The 26212-nt window shown below is 41.8% G+C and overlaps 1 protein-coding gene across 10 annotated transcripts in view; it reads left to right on the forward strand.

Annotated features, from left to right (window-relative positions):
- KIDINS220 (kinase D interacting substrate 220) overlaps positions 1-26212 on the forward strand; it is a 184930-nt gene that overhangs the window by 74108 nt on the left and 84610 nt on the right. For all 10 annotated transcript variants that reach the window (XM_048845445.2, XM_048845446.2, XM_048845448.2 and 7 more), the window contains exons 17-21: positions 228-517; positions 2938-3078; positions 3597-3840; positions 4026-4114; positions 15719-15863. In XM_048845445.2, the coding sequence (XP_048701402.2) occupies positions 228-517; positions 2938-3078; positions 3597-3840; positions 4026-4114; positions 15719-15863 (909 nt within the window). The remainder of the gene's footprint in view (positions 1-227; positions 518-2937; positions 3079-3596; positions 3841-4025; positions 4115-15718; positions 15864-26212) is intronic.

The raw sequence follows: 26212 nt of genomic DNA on the forward strand, positions 1-26212 counted from the left end.
AAGACTACCCGCATACAGGATGGGTCTCTTCGACAAGAGAAACTGCAAACTGAAGACTGGATTGGTACCCCAACATCCTCTTAGCAAGAATTTGGCCAAACTTAGCCCACCATTTTTAGACTGTTATAATCCTATACAGAGTTTACAAACTTGAGCATTTTTATATTAAATTGGATAGAAAATTTAGAGATGCATGCAACATCCAATGACTATTTTATGTTTTATAGGTAAAAAGAAATGGAAGAAAACCTGCTGTCTCCCATCCTTTGTTATCTTTCTCTTCATACTTGGTTGCGTTATTGCTGGGATCACACTGCTGGTCATTTTTAATGTAGATCCAAAGAACATGACGGTGAATGCTATTCTGATATCGGTTGCATGTGTTGTTGGTTTGGCCTTTATCTTGAACTGTCGTACATGGTGGCAAGTGTTGGACTCAGTCTTAAATTCCCAGAGAAAACGTCTTCATAATGCTGCTTCCAAGCTTCACAAACTGAAAAGTGAAGGGTTCATGAAGGTAAGGATCGATATTATGAATCATTCATTAACACAAAGAAGTATAATAATCCTCTTACTATAGAATGTCATCCATCTGATCAAACCAAACCTCTCAAACATTAGAACAAGTTTTCAAATAAATGAAAATTGCTATCATCTGAAAATTATATTCAGTGCATATGATCTGTCTATTCAACCAAGGATTACTTGATTGGCTAAACACATTTTCAGTTTACAATTTTACTTTGTTGTAGAAAGACACAATACTCTAGACAATAAATTATCTAAATGACCTTGTAAAGGGGTCCCACTCACCACAGGGTGCTCCTCATTGTGGTTGGGTCTGGGAATTAGATCTCGCGTCTTCTGGGAAACCCTTCATTGGTTGTTTGCACTGTGGCCCCTCTTTCTCTTGGGCCTCAGGGTGCTCTGTCTTTGTGAGTTGACACTCCAGTCATATCACTGTATAGTGTCCTCCTCTCAAGGGTAGCAAAGTCCCGCCAGACAAGCTGTCTGGATGCTGCCTCAAAAGGTCTTCCATTTCATGTCTCCAGTGCTGTGCCACTTTCCCAGTGGCTGATAGGGGAATGTGGGTCCATCCACTACTCCAGGTTCCAGTTCAGGAACCCTATGACTAGCAATTCAGGTCTGCTCAGACTTGCACCCTGTTGCTGTTTCCCTGGGCCATTTCCTACTCTACCTCTCCATCTCCTTGGCTTTCTCTGGGTTTACCACTGGACATTCCTCTGCTCCCTGTGGTTGCTTCACCCGTCTCAACCTCTTGCCAGACTCCCCCTTCCAGGGCAGGACCCCAGGGCTTATTCTTTTCTTGGGTCTCCTTTTTGTTTCTGGACAACTTTCTTTCTCTCTAGGGAGTGACTGCAGACCTCCTCCTGGCAGCCCCCTCCTGCTCTCACTTCCTGGCTTTATACTCCTATCCTGCCTCCTCCCCCAGCTGCGCTTCTTCTACCACTAGGCCTTGTCAATCCGTCGTTCCCCTCCAGGTGCAACATGTGATGTTAATTGGCCACTCCTGGCCCACATTAGCCTGCTCAGGGCATGTGTGCGTTGGGCACCCCATCATAGGACCTGCAGTAATGTGATAAAAGCAATTGCTTCAAGTACTGTTAAGATTCAATATAATCATAGAAACTTTACCACAAAGTTAATAAAGAATAAATTACTTTGAGCATTGTCAGTCATTTGTCATACATAGTATCTTTGGTTAAGAAAAGAATGAAGCCAATGGTAGAGTGACTTAATTTTTAAGAGCCAGTTAAACACTTGGTAGCAAAAGTGATAGCATTTACTGGTGTTGCTACTGTTTATGGAGAAGCCCGGTGGGGACTCCATAGTTATGGTTGCATTCTAAAATGTGATTAAAATGGGGTTTAAATTCCTGTTTGGCCACTTTTTTCAAAGAGGAAAATCAGTGTTAAATTTCTCAGAGGGTTATATTTTTATATCCTTTGAATTTTTATATAGTTTTTGTTTAGTTTTTCTTAAATTTTTAAGAAGTCTTTGAAATTAGGCACTGGCTAAAATTTGTTCATGACTGTCTCTTTTCCTTGATCAAAACTTACGTGCTCTGCACCTAAACTTGTTTGCTTGGGGCTGGATTCTCATGAAATCTTGTCTGTCCGATTTAAGTTAGGAGCTACACAATTCATCATATTTATCTTACAGTGGAGAATGTTCCATGCACAGCTATTTATGAAGAAAATCATTTCCATCAGGAACTGCACTTGCATCCTTTTGTCCCGCAGTCCACGCCCACTTAAACTTTAAAAAGAACACTAAAAAATTTACTTACAATATTTATTGTGAAGCGTTCTACACAGAGCTACAAAAGATATTCAAACAGGAAGGCAGATAGTGTAAATATTATGCAAAGATTTTCCTTAAGTAATACTTCTATTTAACTGGAGAAATTAGAAGAAGCTACAGATGTTTTGAACTCTTTTGACTCACTCTTGAAATGCTGAGTTACTGTAAATGTGTATTAATTTATCACTGTTAAATGAAGCTAGTATTGTATTAACTTATGACAGTCTGTGACCAGACCAAAACTACAGAAACTAAAAATATTCATCCTTTCAGAACAGCCCTCTTAAACTTTCTTTAAGGAAGAAAAAAATTCCGTTTCAAATGAATAACTGTGTTTTCATGGTTATTTAACTGATTTCTTTTTTAATTCCATTGTATTTATCTTTTCCCCTTTCAGTAATTAAAGTATTAGTTAATAATATTAAAATATTGTTGGGATAGATAGATAATTTTTAAAAGGAATGACATTTTAAAAAATATATAAAACTTCATTAAAACTAGAATTGTGCTTAGAAAGCCTTTGCCCCAAATCTAAAATAGGTCCCATATTTCCACTAAATAGCTTCTATTCTTTCTTTTAATTTTTAAAGTTTCTTTTTTTAACCTTTGTAGGTTCTGAAGTGTGAAGTGGAACTGATGGCCAAAATGGCAAAAACTATTGATAGCTTCACTCAGAATCAGACAAGACTTGTCGTAATTATAGATGGATTGGATGCTTGTGAACAAGACAAAGTTCTACAGATGCTTGACACAGTGAGTTATTTTGCAGAGATGATTTTTGCCTACCTCCTAGGGAACAGATCCTCAGCTTGTGTAAATTGTCCTAAGCTCCAACAGAACCTGTAACTGTTTACACCAGTGAAGGATCTGCTCCCAGAAGTGTTGAGAATAACTCTTTAATGAATAAGTGCTTTGAGATCTAAGGCGCTATGAATAAGTGTCATCTTGAGCTTAGTTTTTTTGGTTTAAGAGTTTTTTCAAACTTCTCAACTAAAATTTATATAAATTAAAAGGATATTTTAGCTGACAAATTTTCAGGAGTTACGAATTTGGTATTAATTTGTAGTGGTATATCAAGCATATTATTTTCATGGTACTATTTAATATAATTACTTCTGACAGTAAATGTAGTAGAAAAAATATGTTGTGTTCCATATAGTTTGTCTATTGAACTCATCAAAACAAAATAAATATAAAATTTTAACTATAAGAATGTTTAATGGCACATAGTAAAAAAAAAATTTACAATCTACCTTTTTTTCTGATTGCAGGTACGAGTCCTGTTTTCAAAAGGCCCATTTATTGCCATTTTTGCAAGTGACCCACATATTATTATAAAGGCAATTAACCAGAACCTCAATAGTGTGTTACGTGATTCGAACATAAATGGACATGATTACATGAGAAATATTGTCCATTTGCCTGTCTTTCTTAACAGTCGTGGGCTCAGTAGTGCAAAAAAGCTGATGGTAGCTTCAACTACCAATGGAGATATTCCATATACAGATACTTCAGGTAAATTTATAATGCAAGGAGACTATAACAAGGTTATAAAATAAGTAATCTTGAAACCATTAATCCTTAGCTTTTTAATAACATCTTGTGCAAATATTTGGTAACTTCAGACATTTTACAGTTGGAATAAGCAGATGAAATGGAAGAGTGAAATGTATTTTAATGGGGAAAATGTCATTCTTTAGGAATACATGAAGAAGTTGACAGAAGAGTTTCTCAGAATAGCCTTGGAGAGATGACCAAACTTGGCAGCAAAACTGCTCTTAATAGACGGGTGAGAAAGATAGCAACATAAAAGAAGAGATATTTATAATATGTATCTATTTTTGATTTAATTATGGTAATTCAAAATAATTTTATCACAATATCACCTTCAAAGGCACATCAAACCATCTCCTTAAAATCAACAAAAATCATCCATTAATAAAAAGTCTGACTTGAAGATCAGCAAACTTAGGCTTGGGCAGAGCAGCTGAGAAGCACATTTCAGAGTCTATCCAATTATGGAGACAGCTATTCCACAAACATTTAAATTAGGGCTGTCAGGCGATTAATCACACTGTTAAACAATAATAGAATACCATTTATTTAAATATTTTTGGATGTTTTCTACATTTTCAAATATATTGATTTCAGTTACAACACAGAATACAAAGTGTACAATGCTCACTTTATATTTATTTTTGATTATAAGCATTTGCACTGTAAAAGAACAAAAGAAATAGTAATTTTCAGTTCACCTAATAGAAGTTCTGTAGCGCAGTCTCTTTATCATGAAAGTAGAATTTACAAATGTAGAATTATGTAAAAAAAAAAAAAAACTTCATTAAAAAATAAAACAATGTAAAACTTTAGAGCCTGCAAGTCCACTCGGTCCTACTTCTTGTTCAGCCAATCGCTCAGACAAACCAGTTTGTTTACATTTGCAGGAGATAATGCTGCCTGCTTCTTGTTTACAATGTCACCTGAAAGTAAGAACAGGTGTTCTCATGGCACTGTTGTAGCCAGCGTCACAAGATATTTACGTGCCAGACGCGTTAACAAAAAAAAATAAAATCCACATTTGTAAATTGCACTTTCACGAAGATTACCCTGCAGTACTTGTATGAAGTGAATTGAAAAATACAATTTCTTTTGTTTATCATTTTTACAGTGCAAATATTTGTAATAAAAAATAATACACACTGATTTCAATTACAACACAGAATACAATATATATGAAAATGTAGAAAAACATCCCAAATATTTAATAAATTTCAATTGGTAGTCTATTATTTAACAGTGCAATTAAAACTGCGATTAATCACAATTAATTTTTTTGAGTTAATCGTGTGAGTTAACTGTGATTAATCGACAGCCCTAATTTAAATCTAGGGGCTGTTAGCTGGAGTGCCTCAAGCTAATCTCAAATGCTAGGATGAGACACAAGAAGAAAGGTAATAATTTTTAAGTAACTCAGACCTAGATCCATATTTGACTTTGTAGATCCCTCTTTGTAGCCTAACCTTTCATTGTCACTGGTTGGTGCTTCAGAAGCAGGACTCTATCAAGAAGAGTAGCCTGGAACAATGTAGATGCACAGCTTTGATTTCTCTACTTGTTATTCTGTGCAGAGCTTCTCTGAAGTCTCTGCACTTCTGGACAAGGAGAATTAATGTTATAATCTGTACACCCAGTAGTAGAAATAAACAGCTCCTGTAAAGCTGGTTCTTCTTTGAATAGTGTCCCTATGGGTGCACCACTGTAGGAGTGCTTGTGTCCCTGCATTTGATTTAGTTAGTGTTGGTCCTGCTTTGAGCAGGGGTTTGGACTAGATGACCTCCTGAGATCTCTTCCAACCCTAATATTCTATGATTCTATGATTGCTGATTGGAGAACTTTGGTAGCAGTGTCCGTTAGGACCGCACATGTGCTGACTCTCCTTGTGCCCCGCCTTGAGGCTGCCCCTCCTCAGTTCCTTTTCAACTGCCCCTGGCTAGAGTTAGCAGTCTGTTTGTGACCATTTGCTGCTTTAACATTTCTGTAGTTAGTCTCCCCGGTGTTAGCTATAGTTTTTTTCTCTTTATTTTTTCTTCCCGAACGAAAACAAAAGAAACAAGATTTTATTTCCTCCCCTTTTTTTCTGGAGGATCCTTCTCCCAACGGGGTATGTCTGGTTCACCAGGCTTCGAGAAGTGCTTCTCCTGCAAAGAGGCCAGCCCTGTCGCAGACAAGCAGTCCTGGTGCATACACTGCTTTGGGGAAGGCCACATCCCACAGAAATGTGGTCTCTGCAAGCAACTCAGACCCAGGTCTTGAAAGGACAGGATGTTGAGACAAAAGATCATCTTCATGGAAGCAGCCCTCCAACCTCACCTCAGACCTGTGCTGAGAGTCGCCTGGAAAACGTGAGTCTTCCCCACAGCGCTCAACATCCAAGGACCGTGAGTCTAAGAAAGCAGCCCCAGACCCCTCTCATAAGTCATCAAAAAAGAGAGTGGGAAGTCCCCAGATTGAGCCCCGAGCCAGCCATAAAAAATCTCCAGCATGCTTGGTACCATTAACACCAAGACAATCCCAGCATCCATGGCTCATGAAAATCTGGAGTGGCAGGTACCGTTTACGCTCCTAAAGATCCGATGGGCTCAGGCACCGAGTCAGTGGTATCAATGGACAAAGATAGGAGCCAGCACTCCAGTAAGAAGATGCTGCCGGTACACACTGTACTATCGGTGCTGTCATCAATGCCCCATCCAGCCCTGGGGTGTTTGGTGTGGGCAAGATTCCCAACTCCATTGGTACCACCAGTGGCACCAGGTTGATCAGCACTGCCAGAATTCCAGCACTTAAGAGACCTCCAGGTATCTGATGTACCAGAGTCTCCTCTTCTTGACACCAGGACCTCAGCACCAAGTCTTCTCCACACACCTCCCCTCTTCAGTGCAGACTCAGACAGCAAGACGGAGGAGGCCGTTTCCCACTATTCCTTTCATACTCCCTATGGTACCCTCTACCAAGAGGCCCCCCGAGCATACCCTCAGACAGCCCCACTACCACATGGGAACCACCACCTGCTTTAGTCCACTGCCCAAGTGGCCATGCTGGGATCCCTGGGCTGTATATCACCCCCACGTTTCTCGGGCTTCCAGTTTTACTCATGAACCCCTGAGACGTGACCCCTTGGCCATGGCATCCAGAATCTTGGAACCTCCAGAGGAGATTGTGGAGGAACATGAGGGTGGCACTGAGGAAGAGGTGACTTGGAGGACCAACATATCTACCTCCTCCCAAGATAAGGCCCATCATCCCTCCACCAGTGTCCTTAGCTGAAGTCTTCCAGCTTTTCCAGGACTTGGCAAAGAGAGTTGCAAATACACTGCAGATTCCCTTGGAGGAAGTCAAGGACACCCATCACAAAGTTCCTCATCCTCTAAAATAGTCCTTCCCATTAATGAGGCTCTCCTGGACCCCTCAAAAACCATCTGGCAGACCTCTGCATAGGTGACATCTATTTTGAATCATAGAATCATAGAATATCAGGGTTGGAAGGGACCCCAGAAGGTCATCTAGTCCAACCCCCTGCTCAAAGCAGGACCAATTCCCAGTTAAATCATCCCAGCCAGGGCTTTGTCAAGCCTGACCTTAAAAACCTCTAAGGAAGGAGATTCTACCACCTCCCTAGGTAACGCATTCCAGTGTTTCACCACCCTCTTAGTGAAAAAGTTTTTCCTAATATCCAATCTAAACCTCCCCCACTGCAACTTGAGACCATTACTCCTCGTTCTGTCATCTGCTACAATTGAGAACAGTCTAGAGCCATCCTCTTTGGAACCCCCTTTCAGGTAGTTGAAAGCAGCTATCAAATCCCCCCTCATTCTTCTCTTCTGCAGGCTAAACAATCCCAGCTCCCTCAGCCTCTCCTCATAACTCATGTGTTCCAGTCTCCTAATCATTTTTGTTGCCCTTCGCTGGACTCTCTCCAATTTATCCACATCCTTCTTGAAGTGTGGGGCCCAAAACTGGACACAGTACTCCAGATGAGGCCTCACCAATGTCGAATAGAGGGGAACGATCACGTCCCTCGATCTGCTCGCTATGCCCCTACTTATACATCCCAAAATGCCATTGGCCTTCTTGGCAACAAGGGCACACTGCTGACTCATATCCAGCTTCCCGTCCACTGTCACCCCTAGGTCCTTTTCCGCAGAACTGCTGCCTAGCCATTCAGTCCCTAGTCTGTAGCTGTGCATTGGGTTCTTCCGTCCTAAGTGCAGGACCCTGCACTTATCCTTATTGAACCTCATCAGATTTCTTTTGGCCCAATCCTCCAATTTGTCTAGGTCCTTCTGTATCCTATCCCTCCCCTCCAGCGTATCTACCACTCCTCCCAGTTTAGTATCATCCGCAAATTTGCTGAGAGTGCAATCCACACCATCCTCCAGATCATTTATGAAGATATTGAACAAAACCGGCCCCAGGACCGACCCTTGGGGTACTCCACTTGATACCGGCTGCCAACTAGATATGGAACCATTGATCACTACCCGTTGAGCCCGACAATCTAGCCAGCTTTCTACCCACCTTGTAGTGCATTCATCCAGCCCATACTTCCTTAACTTGCTGACAAGAATACTGTGGGAGACCGTGTCAAAAGCTTTGCTAAAGTCAAGAAACAATACATCCACTGCTTTCCCTTCATCCACAGAACCAGTAATCTCATCATAAAAGGCGATTAGATTAGTCAGGCATGACCTTCCCTTGGTGAATCCATGCTGGCTGTTCCTGATCACTTTCCTCTCATGCAAGTGCTTCAGGATTGATTCTTTGAGGACCTGCTCCATGATTTTTCCAGGGACTGGAAAGTGGAAATTTGTAAGTGGGCTGGGGAAAAAAAATTATGCCTGGGTGGGGACGCGGAATTCTTCTTCTCCTAGGTTCCCCCCAACTCCATTGTCGTCTATGCGTTAAACTCTTGGGGCTGTAATACCAAATGAGGTCCACTCCCTATGAATGGGATTGGAAACGCTTGGACCTCTTTGGGATCAAAGCCTATTCCTTGGCCACAGTACAGTTCCGAATCAATAATTATCAAGCCTTAATGGTGAAATATGACTGTCAACTATTGGAAACTTAGCAACTTTATTGATCAGCTTCCTGAGTCACAGCTCGACCAGTTCAAAGCTGGCATCCGGGAGGGAGAGCTAGTAGGCAAAACAGCACTAAAGTCTGCCTTTAGTGCAGCTGGCACAGTGACCCAGTCCATTTCCACGGTAGTGGTTATGTGGCTGTGCCGTGGTTACATCTTTCAGACTTCCCTAAAGAGCTAGTTGACTGTCAAAGACCTTCTCTTTCAAGGCACCAGGCTCTTCGGAGAAGACGGATCCATCTCTTAATACTATTAAAGATTCTAGGGCCACTGTCCACTTGTTAGGGATCTACACTCCCAGACAAAAGACAGAATTCAGTCTGCAGTCCCAACACAAATCACACACCTCCCAGTACACGACTCAGCACCATTATAGAATCAGAGAATATTAGGGTTGGAAGAGACCTCAGGAGGTCATCCAGTCCAATCTCCTACTAAAAGCAGGACCAACACCAACTAAATCATCCCAGCCAAGGCTTTGTCAAGCCAGGCCTTAATCTCTAAGGATGGAGATTCCACCACCTCCCTAGGTAACCCATTCCAGTGCTTCACCACCCTCCTAGTGAAATAGTGTTTCCTAATATCCAACCTAGACCTCCCCCACTGCAAATTGAGACTATTGCTTCTTGTTCTGTCATCTGTCACCACTGAGAACAGCCTAGCTCCATCCTCTTTGAAACCCTCCTTCAAGTAATTGAAGGCTGCTATAAAATCCCCCCTCACTCTTCTCTTCTGCAGACTAAATAACCCTAGTTCCCTCAGTCTCTCCTCGTAACTCATGTGCCTCAGCCCCCTAATCATTTTGTTGCCCTCCACTGGACTCTTTCCAATTTGTCCACATCCCTTCTGTAGTGGGGGGACCAAAATTGGATGCAGTACTCCATGTGTGGCCTCACCAGTGCTGAATAGAGGGGAATAATCACTTCCCTCGATCTGCTGGCAATGCTTCTACTAATATACAGCCCAATATGCCATTGGCCTTCTTGGCAACAAGGGCACACTACTGACTCATATCCAGCTTCTCTTACACTGTAATCCCCAGGTCCTTTTCTGCGGAACTGCTGCTTAGCCAGTCCGTCCCCAGCCTGTAGCTGTGCATGGGATTCTTCCTTTCTAAGTGTAGAACTCTGCATTTGTCCTTGTTGAACCTCATCAGATTTATTTTGGCCCAATCCTCCAATTTGTCTAGGTCACTCTACACCCTATCCCTACCCTCCATCGTATCTACCTCTTCCCCGCAGCTTAGTGTCATCTGCGAACTTGCTGAGGGTGCAATTAATCCCATCATCCTGATTACTGATAAAGATGTTGAACAAAACCGGCCCGAGGACTGTCTCTGGGGCACTCTGCTTGATACCAGCTGCCAACTAGACATCGAGCCGTTGATCACTACCTGTTGAGCCCGACAACCTAGCCAGCTTTCTATCCACTTTATAGTCTATTCATCCAATCCATACTTTTTTAACTTGCTGATAAGAATACTGTGGGAGACCATATCAAAAGTTTTGCTAAAGTCAAGATATTTTACTTTCACCACTTTCCCATAGCCATAGAGCCAGTTATCTCATCATAGAAGGCAATCAGGTTGGTCAGGCATGACTTGCCCTTGGTGAATCCATGCTGACTGTTCCCGATCACCTTCCTCTTCTCCAAGTGCTTCAAAATAGATTCCTTGAGGACCTGCGCCATGATTTTTCCAGGGACAGAGGTGAGGCTGACTGGTCTATAGTTCCCCGGATTCTCCTTCTTCCCTTTTTAAAAGATGGGCACTATATTTGCCTTTTTCCAATTGTCCAGGACCTCCCCCAATCACCACGAGTTTTCAAACTTTTCAAATTACGAACTTCAGAGAGAGAAATCTATGTTACCCGGGCATAAACCATTTGGCCCATAGTCTTCCATGTTGCAACCATCCACTTCCAAACACAGATTTTGATGTATTGGTCGAGGCATCAACAGACCACTCCCCCCAACTGCTACAGCTGACCAACTCTTCCTACCGCCTTGGAATGTTCCGCAGCACTTGGGAACACATAACACTGGACCGATGGATCCTGGAAATTGTTCATAATGGGTATTCCATCCACTTTACCTTCCTCATCCCTCCACAAAACCCTTCCCTATCCCTCTTATGAGAGTTTACTACAACAAGAGATAGTCTCCTCCAGTTAGGAGCCATAGAACCAGTACCTCAACATCTATGAGGCAAAGGTTTTTACTCTTGCTATTTCCTAATACTCAAGAGGAAGGGAGGTTGGAGACCCATGCTAGATCTCAGAGCACTCAACAAGTTTAGCAAAGCTCAAAAATTCAAAAAAGTCACTCTAGCTATGATTATTCCAGCATTGGATCAGGGATACTGGTTTTTGGCCCTCGACCTTCAGGATGCCTACGTCCATATCGCAATCCTATCATCCCACAGACGATTGCTTAGATTTACCCTGGGACAAGACCACTATCAGTACAGAGTACTCCCCTCTGGGCTATCATCAGCTCTGAGAGTATTCTCCAAGGACCTCTCAGGAGTGGCTGTGCATCTATGGTCCCAAGGAATCATGATTTACCTCTACCTGGATGATTGTCTCCTCCATGCCCGGTCCTTTCAAGATGCTTGCTGAGTCACCAAATCCACAATACACTTGTTCACAGAGCTGGGCCTATAGATCGACGCCCAGAAATCAACCCTCACTCCAGTGCAGCACCTGGAATTCATAGGCTGCAACCTTGACTTGTAGGCCAGAGTGCTCTTACTCCGCCCCCGGTCATTGCTTCTCATCACTGACACATACCTCATAGGATGGGGCACACATCTAAATGACCTCACAACAAAAGGCCAGTGGTCATCCACGGAGATATCCCTTTACATCCTCTTCGAGCTCAGGGTGGTCAGGAATGCCTGTGCCCATTTCCTCCTGCTGATCAAGGGATCACACACGAGAGTCCTAACAGACAACATAGCATGTATGTATTACATAAACCAAAAAAGGGGAGCCAGATCACCTTCCCTCTATGCAGAAGCAATAAAACTATGGAACTGGTGCTTCTCCCATAATGTTACGCTAGCAGCAGCTTACCTTCCGAGCACACAAAATTTGATAGTGGACAGTGTCAGTCGCAAGTTCCCACACGACCACAGATGGGAGATAAACCCAGCAGTACTCCATGACCTATTCAGGTGGTGGAGGACACCAACCACAGACCTGTTTGCCACTTACCTGAAGAAGAAATATCCATGTTACTGCTCTAGATCAGGGATGGAGCAACACTCCTTGTGCAATGATCTCCTTCTTCCCTGGGACAGGGAACTTTTCTGCATCTTTCCTCCGTTTCCCTTACTGTTGAAAGTCCTATTAAAAATAAAAAGAGAAGAAGCACACGTCATACTGATTGCTTCCACTTGGCCAAGACAGACTTGGTACTCTTACCTGTCACAACTTTCGACATGCCCACAGATCTGTCTCCACTCCACTCTGTACCTCCTCTTGCAGAATGAAGGATGCACTCTACATCCCAGTCTGGGGATTCTTCACCTCAAGATGTGGCTCCTTCATGGTTAGTGCATAAAGATCTCCTGCTTGAAGAAGGTACAAGAGGTATTGCTACACAGTAGAAAGTCCTTGACAAATCTTACTTACCTGCAGAAATGGTCCAGGTTCCGGATTTGGTGTACTTCCCAACAAATCTCCATGACATTGCAACTCTTCCAAAGATCCTAGACTACTGACTCTAAAAAGATCAGGACTGTCTCTCAGTTCTCTCCTGATCCACTTAGCAGCTATAGCAGCCTTCCATCGACAAGTAGAGGGATACTCAGTGCTATCATACCCAACTACTAAATGATTCCTTGAGTTGGCTTTTCTCACAACCCCAGTATCCTCCCCCTACATGGGATCTAAACCTGGTGTTGAAAGGCCTGACTAGACCTCCCTTCGAACCCATGGCCACCTGTTCACTTACACACCTCTCAATGAAAACGGCCTTCCTGATAGCAATCACCTCGGCTAGAATAGGACAAATAGTGGTTCTGATGGCTCCTCCCTACACACTATTCTTTAGGGACAAGGTTATGCTCAGGCCACATCCAAAATTCATCTCTAAGGTAACCTCCCCATTCCACACAGACCAATTTTCTACCCAAGCCTCACCACCACAACAGGGAGGCTATATTACAGATGTCAGAATAGCCCTAGCCTTCTACCTAGACAGGACAAAGGCTTTTAGGAAGTCTCCTAAGCTTTTCCTCTCTATTGCGGAAAGATCCAAGGGCTCAGCAATATGAGCCCAGATACTCTCCAAATGGGTCTCAAACTGCATTAGACGCTATTATCAGGTTCACAACATGACCCCGCTAGAGAGTATTTGCACACTCTCCACGAGGTCTATCTCCTCATCCACTGCCTTTTTCAGGAATGTCCCTATCTCAGAAATCTGTTGAGTGGTGACAGTACGGTCATCTGTAACTGACCTGACTCTGAAGTCCCAGCCCTCCAGTGGGATACTGTTCGGAAGTCACCTACACTGGAGCACCCATAGGGAGACTACTCAAAGAATAAGTAGTTATTAACTTGTTCAGTGACGATGGTTCTTCGAGATGTGGGTGCCCCACAACCCACCCTCCTCCCCTCTATTTTGAAATTTTTGTCTATGACTCGGGAGGTAGAGAAATAACTGAGAAGGGTCAGCCTGTGTGCGCTAGCTAGCCTCGTGGCAGGGCACAAGGAGAGACAGCACATGTGTGGGCCTAACGGACATTGCTATCAAAGTTCTCCGATTAGCAGTGCAGGGACACAAGCATATCTACAGGGGAGCACCCAGAGGGGGACACATCTTGAAGAACCATCATTACTGCAGAAAGTGAGTAACTTCTTCCCTTCGCTGCTCCCCACACATGAGCAGAGTCCTTCTATCCCATTTGCAAAGAAAGAAAGGGACTTTTTATGTCCTTAACCACAAAAGCAAAAACTACTACTACTAGCATGGTACTGTGTTGCTGTCTCTCTTCTGCCTCCTATATCAGTTTTTTCATATTTATAACTTATTAATTTTTCCAAATACAACAAATATATCAAAATACCAGATTCATCACACTACACAAAGTAAATAAAGAGGTAGGAAAAAGGGAGGGGAGGGGAATCGACAAAACTGTTTTCAGGGTCTACATTATCATAGACTGCTAAAAAATCAGCCAAAATTGCTTGGAATTTTTCAGACATTCTCTTCTTGCGGAATTCCAGTCATTTGTTAGCCGTGAGGTCAGCTATGGTCACTGAGGCAGGCATCAGTATTAGATGGGGATCAACTTTTCCATTTTTTCAGGTTTAATTTTTTTAATGACCAAAGCTGCATGATGGAAGCATGCCACCTTGTTACCAGATAACTGCCAGATAGCAGAAATATATAGAAGAATGAAACTTAAGGGGATTAGCTCCAATTTAGCATCCAATATCAGACTGTTCCTTTGACCCATCTCATACGAGAAAATTCTTGATACAAGGGAACTCCGAAAACCCATGAGCTAATGTAGCATCAAAGAAATTACATTTTCAACAGGGGCCAGCATTTATGAGGCCCATTACTATTAAGCTGTGTGGGGACCAGTATATTTGAAAAAGTGTCTTTTGGTGAATAAGCCATAGTCTCATGTCTATAGTTGCTTTTTGAACATTAGATACAATTGTATTTCATTGATTTGGAGATAGTTGCATATCTAAATCTCTATTCCAAGTGACTTGCAAATTATGAATCCTTGGCAGAGTTTTTTTGGGCCAGAAAATCCTAAAAGGATACCTCTGGCCAGGAAGGTTTTCTTCAATATAATAAAAGTTCTGGAGGTTGTGGAGCTCCCAATGGATCTGATCAAAATGTGTTTGTAAGTAAATGCTTTAGCTGGAGATATTTCCATGGTCTGGAGCAGGGCAAGCCAAATTGTTGCTGAAGATCTAGATATGGTTTAAATGCATCATTGTCAATTAGCTGTGACAGTCATCATGCCTCTCTCCGTCCAATCCCTTCACATCAAGATTTTGCCACAGATTTTAAGGGTAGGATTGCTCTGTAGGACCACCTCTACATGAAAGAATGGATGGAAGCAGAACTTTCTAGTCAAGTTTGACCAAGCTTGCCTAACAGCTGTTATTGTTGGAGCCATCTAATCTATAGTAATTTGATTCTACAATGCCTGAAAGGGAGAGAGAGTATACAAATTCTTGTTCAATCTGTACCCCAGGTGGGGTCTGGGGGGGTCATATCTAACAACCACAAAGAGGCTTGGCTTAGCAACTGCCTCCTATATCAGTTTCTGTGTGACAGATGCTAGGGCTATGAATGGGGATTTTTTGATTCCTCCAAAGCAAAGATATGCTCTTTTGTGGTTTTTTTGCCTTAATTTAAAAAGTGGTTTTATCAATGTTAAAAATTGTTTTGTTCGTACAAAATATTGTGACTTACCATTGTATTTTTTCATTCATAATTGTGGTGTGAAAAAACTCTGCTATTGTTTGTAAGGCATAGTAATGTGGCTTATTAGAAATAATTTACAACTTGTGTTACTTGTATTGAATATTATATAGTTTAGCCAAAGAACATTTTTTTTTCTGTGAAAATATTTTCATTGTATTTGAGAATAAATCTGTGCCTTTGGCTGAACTTGTAAAAATTAGAATATTTTTAAGCACAAAACCTGAAATGAGAAGCCCTTCAGGTATGTACAGTTTGGAGAAACTAATCATTATTTTGTTTTTTTTTATTTGTCAGGATACTTACCGAAGACGACAGATGCAGCGGACTATTACACGCCAGATGTCTTTTGATCTGACCAAGCTTCTGGTTACAGAGGACTGGTTTAGTGATATCAGTCCTCAAACCATGAGAAGATTACTCAATATTGTTTCTGTGACAGGTGAGTATGACGTGTTCATTGTGCACTCTAAGCAGTATGTTGTGGTGATTGATCAGAATTGTAGTGTGCTCTCAGAAATGGTGCAACACACTGAGGTGCATACTTTCTGTAATATTAGTACAAAAAAATCACAGAAAAGCACTGAGTAAAAATTTAAAATAAGCTAGGGATACTCCAAAATACTTAGTATGAGGAACTATTTAAAAGGTTGTAGGTGAAAGAGTAATGTATATGAAGGGCAAAATTCATGCATTTGTTTCCAAGTGTTTTTTAAAAAATCCTATTTCTAAGGTAAGATGCTTTCCTAGAATGCTAGCAGATGTGGCCAAAAAGAGATTCAGTGGCTTCATATCTCAAAAACTAGAACAAAACTAAATGTTCACTTGGAAATTTAAATGTAACCTGAGCATTTTGTAAATCTTCTTTTTAAAAAAAGTCATGTGCTGGGTTTAGTTGTTGGTCATTAACGTTAATGGGAGCCAGAGGGCTAAAACCCTGCTGAAATTATTAGAAAATGTATTCCCATGTGTACAATACATTTAGACTATACTTTTGACATGAAGCATGGTATTCTCATAAGCAAGCTAGGGAAACGTGGTCTACATGAAATTACTATAAGGTGGGTACACAAATGGTTAAGGGTAGTTATCAATAGTTTGTGATCAAATTGGGAGGGCGTATCTACTGGAGTCCTGCAGGGGTCAGTCTTGGGTACTAGTCAGTATTTTCATTAATGACTTGGTTAATGGACTAGAGAGTATGCTTATAAAATGTGCAGATGACACCAAGTGGGAGGGGTTGTAAGCACTTTGGAGGACAGGTTGAAAATTCAAAATGACGGTGGAAAATTGGTGTGAATTCAGGAAGATGAAATTCAATAAAGTCAAGTGCAAAGTATTTCATGTAGAAAGGGAAAATCAAATACACAACTAAAAAATGGGGAATAACTGTCCAGATGGTAGTACTGCTGAAAAGGATCTGGGGCTTATAGGGACCACAAACTGAATATGAGTCATCAATGTGATGCAGCTGCAAAAAAGGCTAATATGATTCTCGGGGAGTATTAACAGGAGTGTTGTAAGACACAGGAGGTAATTGTCCTGCTCTGCTAGGTATTGGTGAGTCCCCTGCTCGAGTTCTGTCTCCAATTCTGGGCACCTCAATTTAGGAAAGATGTGGACAAATTGGAAAGAATCCAGAGGAGAGCAATAAAAATGATAAAATATTTAGGAAATCTGACATATGAGGAAAGGTTTAAAAAAAAGTGTGTCTGTTTAATCTGGAGGAAAGAAGACTGAGGGGGGGACCTGATAACGGTCTTCCAGTATGTTAAAAGCTGTTATAAAAAGGATGGTGCTCAATTGTTCTGAATGTCCCCTGAAGCTAGGACAAGAAGTAATGAGCTTAATCTTTAGCAAGGGAGTTTTGGGTTAGATATTAGGAAAAACTTTCTAACTATCAGGGTAGTTAAGCTTTGGAATAGGCTTCCAAGGGAGGTCCTGGGTTCCCATCATTGGAAGCTTTTAAAAACAAGTTGGACAAACACCTGTCAGGGATAGTCTGCGTTTACTTGTCCTGTCACAGTGCGGGGGGCTGGACTTGATGAATTCTCAAGGTCCCTTCCAGCCCTACATTTATCTGATTGTATGATTTAAAAGTGGCAAAGAGTCCTGTGGCACCTTATAGATTAACAGACTTATTGGAGCATAAGCTTTCGTGGGTGAATACCCACTTCATCGGATGCATGGCTACCTTTCTGATACTATGATTTAAATATATTTCCAGATTGTACAATATAGTGTAATGAAAAATGATCACACAGCTAGTACCTTAAGGTGAACTGCAAGGCAAAAATAACAAAAAAATGTGTTTTTTTTGATGTATAAAGAAGGCCTCAAAGGTTTTTTATTATTCTTAATTCTTGGCTTTTATGCCCATATTTTTGAGAGGACTAGTGGAATACAACATCATTGAAGACTAGAACCTGGAGCTGCAGCCTTTAGTTGAGAAGTGAATAGATGTTGTTCTTAGAGTAGTGCCCTTAAGAGTGCTCCACTCCAGGTCTGCATGTGCCCCACATGCCGTCAAATGGAGATTTGCACTGGCAGCGTCCATTTGGCTTGTGTATGTGCCCTACACTGAGATTATATAGGGCTGTATGAGTGAACTGCCTTTATTTTCTTCTCAGCTGCCTCAGCCTGAGATGGCGCTCGAGCACGCCTCCACTAAAAGTTTTTTCTTTTAGTTGCTAATTTAATTTTAGATAGTTTGCTTGCTAGTTAGGTTAGTTTGGTAGTTGAGAGAATTAGATTTATTCCTCTCCCCTCTAAGGAGGCTTGCCTTCCTTGGAAGGGCATATCCGGCTCACTGGGGTTAAAACACTGGCTGACTTGCTGGGAGGACATCCTAGTCAGCAGCAGTCACACATTCCTCAGAAGTGTAACTTCTGTCTGGTCCTTAATCTCCCAGTTCTACCTTGCTTAGGATTTAAACTGAAGCTACTAATGATGAAGCACTCCCTTTTCCTCACTTCAGAGCCAGGTCAGAAGAACCACTGTATACACACTGCTCTCTGGGTAGATCCAGAACTCCTTTGACCTCACCTCAGCTCTCTCTTGGTAAGGGGAAAACTACAGAGATCTTCTTGAAGAAGAGGAGCTGCACCTCCCTTCATAAGGAGCCTGCTCCTTAAAGACCTCAGTCCCCCAGTAGGTCAACGGTCTCAGAAGCTTCAGCCTCTTGACTTGGTATCATAGCGACAAAGGACTCCTCCGGTATCTGCATGTCTGGAAAGCCCTTAAGCTCTTCCAAGAGGAAACACGTCTGTGACCGAGCCTCAGTACTGTCCAGATATGTCAAAGAAGGCAAGGAGAAACATTCTTTGAGACTGGTACCGTCAGACTCATCCTTATTGCTGGTGCCTCCCCAGATGGGTTCCTTGGTACTGTGTAAGCCTAAGGCCCTTACTCCATTGGCACCTGCCTCAGAATGCTCTAAATCTTCAATACTGTCTACTTCTAGAGACACAAACACTGTCATATTAGTACTGCCTTTCTGTTTGGTACAACAAGAGTTCAGGTCCACAGAGGATTTATCAGAGATAGGTGAACCAGAATCTCCACTGCTTATGGGTACTGAGTATCTTGTGGTTCCAAGACCCTCTCAATCACCGGACTCCCATCTGTCTCTAGTACTACCCGATTCACCACATTTTCAGCTGGGCCTTCTCTTCTGGATGATATAGAGGATGATGATGGAGACCTCCCTTTAGTCTCCTCTATCTCGGTGCAGGGCTCTCCTATCCATCCATACAGGAACCCATTCTTTGAAACACCTGCACAGAGAGAGAGGACTTTCAGAGGAGAGGACTTTCAGGGGACCAGTCTTGGATGCCATTTCTTCTCCTACATGGCCCCCCACAATGGCCATACTGGGATCCCTTGGCAGCAAACCAACAATTTCCCAAGGTTCTGAGTCTTGCCCACTGGGACAATAGATACACACAACTCCCCCCGCCCCCCCGCCTATTCCTCAGGAGGAGACGTTTAAGGAACAGAATGTAAGAGCAGATAAGGAAGCTACCCCTCAAACTACACTATCCTCGTCCTCTCCAGATGAGGTGGTTGTGTGTCCACCTCTGTCTGTGACAGAAGATTTTCAGCAATTTCAGGTCCTCCTAAAATGCGTGGTGAAAAATCTGCAGATACCACTCAGTGAGGTCAAGGAACCACAATGTAAGCTGCTGGACATTCTGCAGTTGGCAACATTGACCAGAGTTGTGTTACCTATCAATGATGGACTTTTGGATCCTGCGAAGATAGTTTGGCAGACCCCAGCAACAGTACCACCAACTTGTAAATGGGAGATAAGAAAATATGATGTCCCCCCCAAGGACTCCACATTTTTATTCTCTTGCCTCCCACCTAAATCTTTGGTAGTGGATGCGCTGAATGAACAAGGGAAGGAACACCACACCAAGCCAATCCCAAATGACAAAGACCAGAAGCTTCTGGACCTTTTTGGATGGAAGTTTACTCAACTGCAACCCTACAATTTTGGATCACAAATTACAAGGCAATCATGGCAAAATACGATTACCTTTCTTGTGTGAAATTTACTGCTTTTATTGAGCACCTTCTACCACAGCAAAGAAAGCAATTTCAAGCCGTCGTTGCTGAGGAACAGTTACTGGCCAGGACGTCCCTTCAAGAAGCAGATGCTGTAGCCCATTTCATCTCTAGTGTGGTATTTATGCACAGGGCATCCTGGCTCCAATTGTCAAGCTTTTCCAGAGAGGTCCAAAGCACTGTAGAAGATCTCCCCTTTGATGGTCTGAAGTTGTTTTTAGAGACAACAGATGAGTCCCTACATACTTTAAAAGACTCCAGGGCCACTATGATTTCTAGGAATTTACACCCCTACAAATAAATTTAGTAGGTAGCAAACCACTCAGAGATCTTGTCCAATCCAATTCTCTAGGCTCCAAAAAACCCACTGAACCCCTCAGACAGAAATGTAGATTTCAGAGGAAAAGAACCACTCATCCACCTGGCCCAAATACTCGGCATCAAAACACCAGTTTTAATGAGTTGATTGAGGGTTCAAATCCTCCACAGTCTTTACTTCACCATCTGGAGACTGACTTTCCCATTTTCAGCATACATGGGAATGGATTCTTACAGACAAATGGCTCTTGAAGATTGTAACATTGGACTTACATCATCCACTTTCCCTTCCTCCCTCTTTTCTACCACTTTTCTTCATCCCTCTTCAGGGATCTCTCTCATAAGCTTTTTAGTGAGTCAGGAAACACACTCCCACCTTCTTTTAGGACTGCTGGAGCCTGTCCCTGCTCAACACAAGGGAAAGGATTTCTACTCAAGGTACTTCCTCGTAGCAAAAAGAAAGACAGAGTGTGGAGACTAATTTTAGATTTGAGGCAACTAAATACATTTGTAAAGTCTCTGAAGTTCAGGATGATGACTCTGGCAGCTATAATTCCTTCTCTAAATTCAGGGGATTGGTTTTTTGCCCTTCACCTAGAAGACACATTTCCATGTAGTGATTCACACATCTCACAAAAAATACTTTTAGTTATAGGCCAGGATCATTTTCAATACTGGCTGCTCCCTTTTAGAGCTTCCTTGGCTCCGAGAGCTTTTTCAAAAGTTTTAGCAGTGGTGGCTGCTTATCTTCATTGAGAGGCGGTTTTAGTATTCCTGTACCTCAGTGATTGGCTGTTCAAGGGTTGGTCTTACAAAATAATGCTGTCATCCACTCAGAGGACCCGTTCTTTTTTCCCGAAATTGGGACTTCAACTCAATGTAAAAAAATCCATGTTTATTCTTGTATGGAAAATGTAGTTCATTGTGGTATCCTTGGATTTGTTGACAGCCAGGCCCTACCTTTCCATTGACAGATTCATAAGACAATCAGATCTAGTCAGGATTATTCACAGGAGCACTCAAACCTCAGTGAGAAACTGCCTCCAACTCCTATGTCACATGTAGCTTTGGGAAAGCTGTAGTTTGGGTAATTGTTCTAAACTGTCACCTATTCCTTTGTAATTCTCAAATCCTCCAAAATAACAAAAGTCAAGACTTCAGTATTCCTGATACTTCTAAGGTGTAAAATTATTTGTAAATGTGAAACAATCAAAGAGCAGTAAGAAAGAGTGCATGCAAAGTAATTTCGCCTTTTGCATTTCACCATTAACATAAAATCTCTGACACTCTTGATGCATCCCCTCCCTCAGATACAAAGAGGGTACAGAGAAAATCGAAACTAATGATTGTGCTCTGGATCGATGGAATGAAATATACATATAATTTTGGATACAAGTATGAGAAGTTCCTTACCTTTACAACTTACTGTACTTTAAATATAAAATCAATATAGCATTTCTGTCAACTAAAAAAAGTGGTAATGGTGGAAAGGACCTATTTGCTCCTTTCAGAATAGAAAGTTTTTCACAGTAAAATGTTCTCTGTATGGTCTTGTCTGTGTATGGAGCAGCCTGTAGGGTATGGGTAGCTACATGCTGCAGTGAAAACCAGGCTGTGTCCACGCTGCAGTGAAAGGCTCTGGCAGAGGGTAGGCAGTGAAGGAGGGCCTTTCCTCACTGCCTTTCCCCTCTGCTGGAGCCTTTCCCAGTGGTGGGGAAAAGCTCCAACAGGATCTCGCTGCTAGCGCCTTTCACTGGGGTGGGGAAAGGCTTGGGCAGTTCGTTGTGGCAGGGAAAGGGTCCAGCTTTGGGGAGCTGTTGGCACCTTTCCCCACTGCCTTGACCCAGGGGTTTTCCTGCTCTGGCCACAGACCGCTACACTGCTGGAAATAGTAGTGTAGATGGGGGAGGAACCGCTTGGGTGTGTAGAGAGCCATGTAGCATATGCCAGAAACTTACAGTATATGTCTACTATACTTGCCTAAGCAGTGTCCCACCATCTACACTGCTACTTATACTTGTTGTAGGTGGGCATGCTGTGTCTGTACTTCACACACCACTGTAAGTTGTAGACATAGTGTATGATTCACCAACGGGGTAAAATTGGAAAAAGTTTGTGTCAACTTTAAAGTTCTTGTTAATTTTTGTTTTGATGTAAGGCAATTGTACCTCACTGTCCAAATGGATCAGATTTGATTCCCGCCCCACTTTATTACATGTGTCCCAGCATCGAAAACATTTGGCTCTGAATGACTGTGATTTTAATGAGATTAGAGAGTATTGCTTTTTTAGAAAATTGCATTTGTAGACAAGTTGCTAATGCCAGTATTTCCATTGCATAGAAATGAGATGCAATATAGTATTAACCTTTTTTAAAAACTACTGGGTAACGGTAAATATTAAGTATGTACAAATGTGATTTTCGTATGCTCTTTATTGCTTAAATAGATTTTTGATAGTATTTAGCATAAATATTTAATATACAAATATGAGTTCATTAGGTAGTGTTGGCAGGATAAAAATAGAAAAATTAATAATTGAAGATGTGTCAAACTACCCGGAGAATATTTGGGTGCTGGCAGACAGGCATAGCTCCTGGTGTACAGATTACTAGAGAAATTTCCTATTCATAACAGAATCCTTCTATTGAAAAAAACTGCTCCTAATTTTAAATTTGTCAGATCCGGTTAGTTGGGAACATGTTGAATTTCTAAATAAAATTATATTATACAAATTTTCTCTCATCAGACAAGCTTTTCAGGTTTTTGCTTGTAGATGCTCTTGTTTATAGTCTAATCTGGTTCATCAGGAATGTTACACTAATTATTGTGTGTAAGATATATAGACTCATGGAATCATAGAAATGTAGGTCTGGAAGGGACCTTGAGAGGTCATCAAGTTCAGCCCACTGCCCCAAGGCGGGACCAAGTAATACCTAGGCCATCCCTGACAGGTTTTTGTCCAATCTGTTCTTAAAAACCTCCAATGGTGGGGACTCTACAACCTGCCTTGGAAGCATATTCAAGAACTTAAGTACCCATGTAGTTTGAAAGATTTTCCTAATATCTAACCTAAATCATCTTTGCTGCAGATTAAGTTGATTACTTCTTGTCCTCTCTTCAGTGGACATAGAATCATAGAATTGTAGGACTGGAAGGGACCTCAAGAGGTTGTCTAGTCCAACAGTTCTCAACCAGGGGTATGCAGAGGTCTTTCAGGAAGTACATCAACTGATCTAGATATTTGCCTAGTTTTTCAGTAGGCTACATAAAAAGTACTAGCAAAGTCAGCACAAACTAAAATTTCATACAGACAATTACTTGTTTATACTGCTTTATATACTATGCACTGAAGTGTAAATACAATATTTATATTCCAATTGATGTATTTTATAATCATATGGTAAAAATGACAAAGTAAGCAATTTTTCAGTAATAGTGTGCTCTGACAGTTTTGTATTTTTATGTCTGATTTTGTAAGCAAGTAGTTTTTAAGTGAGGTGAAATTTGGGGTATGTACTCTGGATGAATTCTGCGCCCCTGCGGGGGCACAGAATTCATATAGTCCACATATTTCTGTGCCCCCTGCGCAGAAAAATGCAAAAGAACTCTGCTGAGGGACAGATGCCTCTTCCCTTCCCTGGCATGCTTGGAGCAGCCTCAGAGAAGCAAATCACTGTCGGGAGAGGGGGGCTGGGCGTGTGTGCCTGTGGGGGAGACGATTACCTTCAGGGGGTGGGGCTGGCCAACAAGCGAGAGAGACTCTGTCCCTCTCACTACTGAGGCTGGCTGGGTGTGGAAGGGGGCAGGTCTTTTTATTATGCACAAGGAAGGCTGTTTCCTCAAGGCAGAAATGTAGCAGTCTGCCTACTAGTTAACTGATCTCATTCTTTGAGGCAGAAATGTAGCAGCCTGCCTGCCTAGTAACGTGTCTGTAACTTCTTGAGAATTGAAAAAACATTTAATTAAATATTGGTATCAAGTTACTGAAAATTGTTTGTTTTTAAATTAAAGAAAATAGCTTTTTGTTAAAAACCAATAAACCCACATTTTGTTAATGTTGCTGTTGATGGTTAATTGATCTCATTCTCTGAGGCAGAAATGTAGCAGCCGGCATGTGTAGTAACATTGTTAATGATCCTATTGTTAGTTAACTGTTCCTATTCTCAATCAATTCCCCCAGGAGCATAAAACCTGTAAAAGTTTTAAGACGCCTACATTGCCAGACTGATGTAAAGCCTTATAAATGACAGTAAGGGAATCCACTAGGAAGATCTATGTGCTTTCTCACTTTTTTCCTGTGCCAAAGTGGCACAATGGGGTTAGATTACAGCTCAGGATTTATTTTACTTACCCATTTTAAAAAAAAGGCTTTGAGGGCAAATAAAACATTTACCAAGCAGTCAAAAAAAAAAATGTCAGGACAATCACAGCCAAGCACTTCTCAAAGTACCCAGCTAGGTCCAGAACAATGATTAGCAAAATTGTATGACTTTCAAGTGTGAAAGTCTGAGCAATTGAAGGGGTTCCTCCAAAGGACTGTTTAAAGGTGGATCATAGCACACATCCTGTGGATATGTGACCCCAGGTATGAAACTTACTCCTGGGGGAATTCTGCACCAAGAATTAAAAATTCTGCAGCAAAAAAATTCTGCACACAATATTGAAAATACTTCAAAATTCTGCATATTTTATTTGTCAAAATAATGCAATATAATCATGCTAGTTTCAATTATTTTGTTAATGTATTTCAAAATATCTGTCACAAGTATGTCTGTAACAATACAGACCAAAAAAAAAAATTCTGGTAAATTTTTTTGACCAATAGATTTCTTACTAGATTTATTAATACAGAACTTTGTGTGTGTAATTAATTTAAATTACAATACAGAACTGTATTTTCTGCACCTGTCAGAAGCAGTGCAAAGGCTTGGGGGAGTCGAGGTAATGGAGGAGCTGAGGGAGAGGGAAGGAGCTTAAGAGTGAACCTGGAGGATGTTGGGTGTGGGTTAGAGAAGGGTTTGTTGTTGTTGTTGTTGTTTTTTGGGGTGGGGATTGTTAGAGCTTTGGGAAGCCTCCCCTATGCAGACCCTGGCTGACCCCCAAGCCTCTCCCATTCAGTCAGGCATGTCTGTCCCTGTCCCTGTCCCCTCCACGGGTCTCTGCAACCTCTCTCTTTCCCACTCCTAGGCTCAACGCTGTCACCCCACAGCTCCTGAGCCCAAGTACCAGTCTGTACCCCCAACTAGACATTCTGAACTCCAGTGTATGACTCCCTCAGCAGCCCTGTGTGCCCCATTCTGTCCTAACCTGGCTCTGTGGGCAGGGTGCTGTGATGAACTTGTACTTCTGGGGGAATTCTGCAGCACTGGGCATAGAACTTTGTATTTTCCCGCATAAAATACATTTTGCCTAAGAAGTGCTATAGTCCTGCCTTTTGTCCACCGGAGGCCACTGTGGTTCCAGAACAGCTAGCATGAACACAGACGGTTGTTTTGGTGCCACAGTGGTCTTTGGTGTGCAAAGACAGCACTTCTTAGGCAAAATGTATTTTATGCCGGAAAATACAAAATTATGTGAGACAGAGGAATTCTGCGTTTCCGCAGATGCACAGAATTCTCCCCAAGAGTAAAAACTAAAACTGTATAAAATCTATAACCATGAGATATTTGTGTACACTAATATAATTTAACTACAGACCTCATAATGGGATCTTTAAGGGTGATAAATTATGAACCACTTTAGCAATCTTAGTAATGCTACTTCAACAAAAAAAAAACAACCACAACCCAAATGCAAAGAAAGTGGACACAATAGGAATACAATATTAAAGTGTGAGATTCATATGTAGAATGGATTCACAATGTGTGTTTTGCAGAAGGTGGAGTCTTTAATATGAACTTGCA

The sequence above is a fragment of the Caretta caretta genome, chromosome 3, assembly GCF_965140235.1.
Source record: "Caretta caretta isolate rCarCar2 chromosome 3, rCarCar1.hap1, whole genome shotgun sequence".
Classification (NCBI taxonomy): domain Eukaryota; kingdom Metazoa; phylum Chordata; order Testudines; family Cheloniidae; genus Caretta; species Caretta caretta.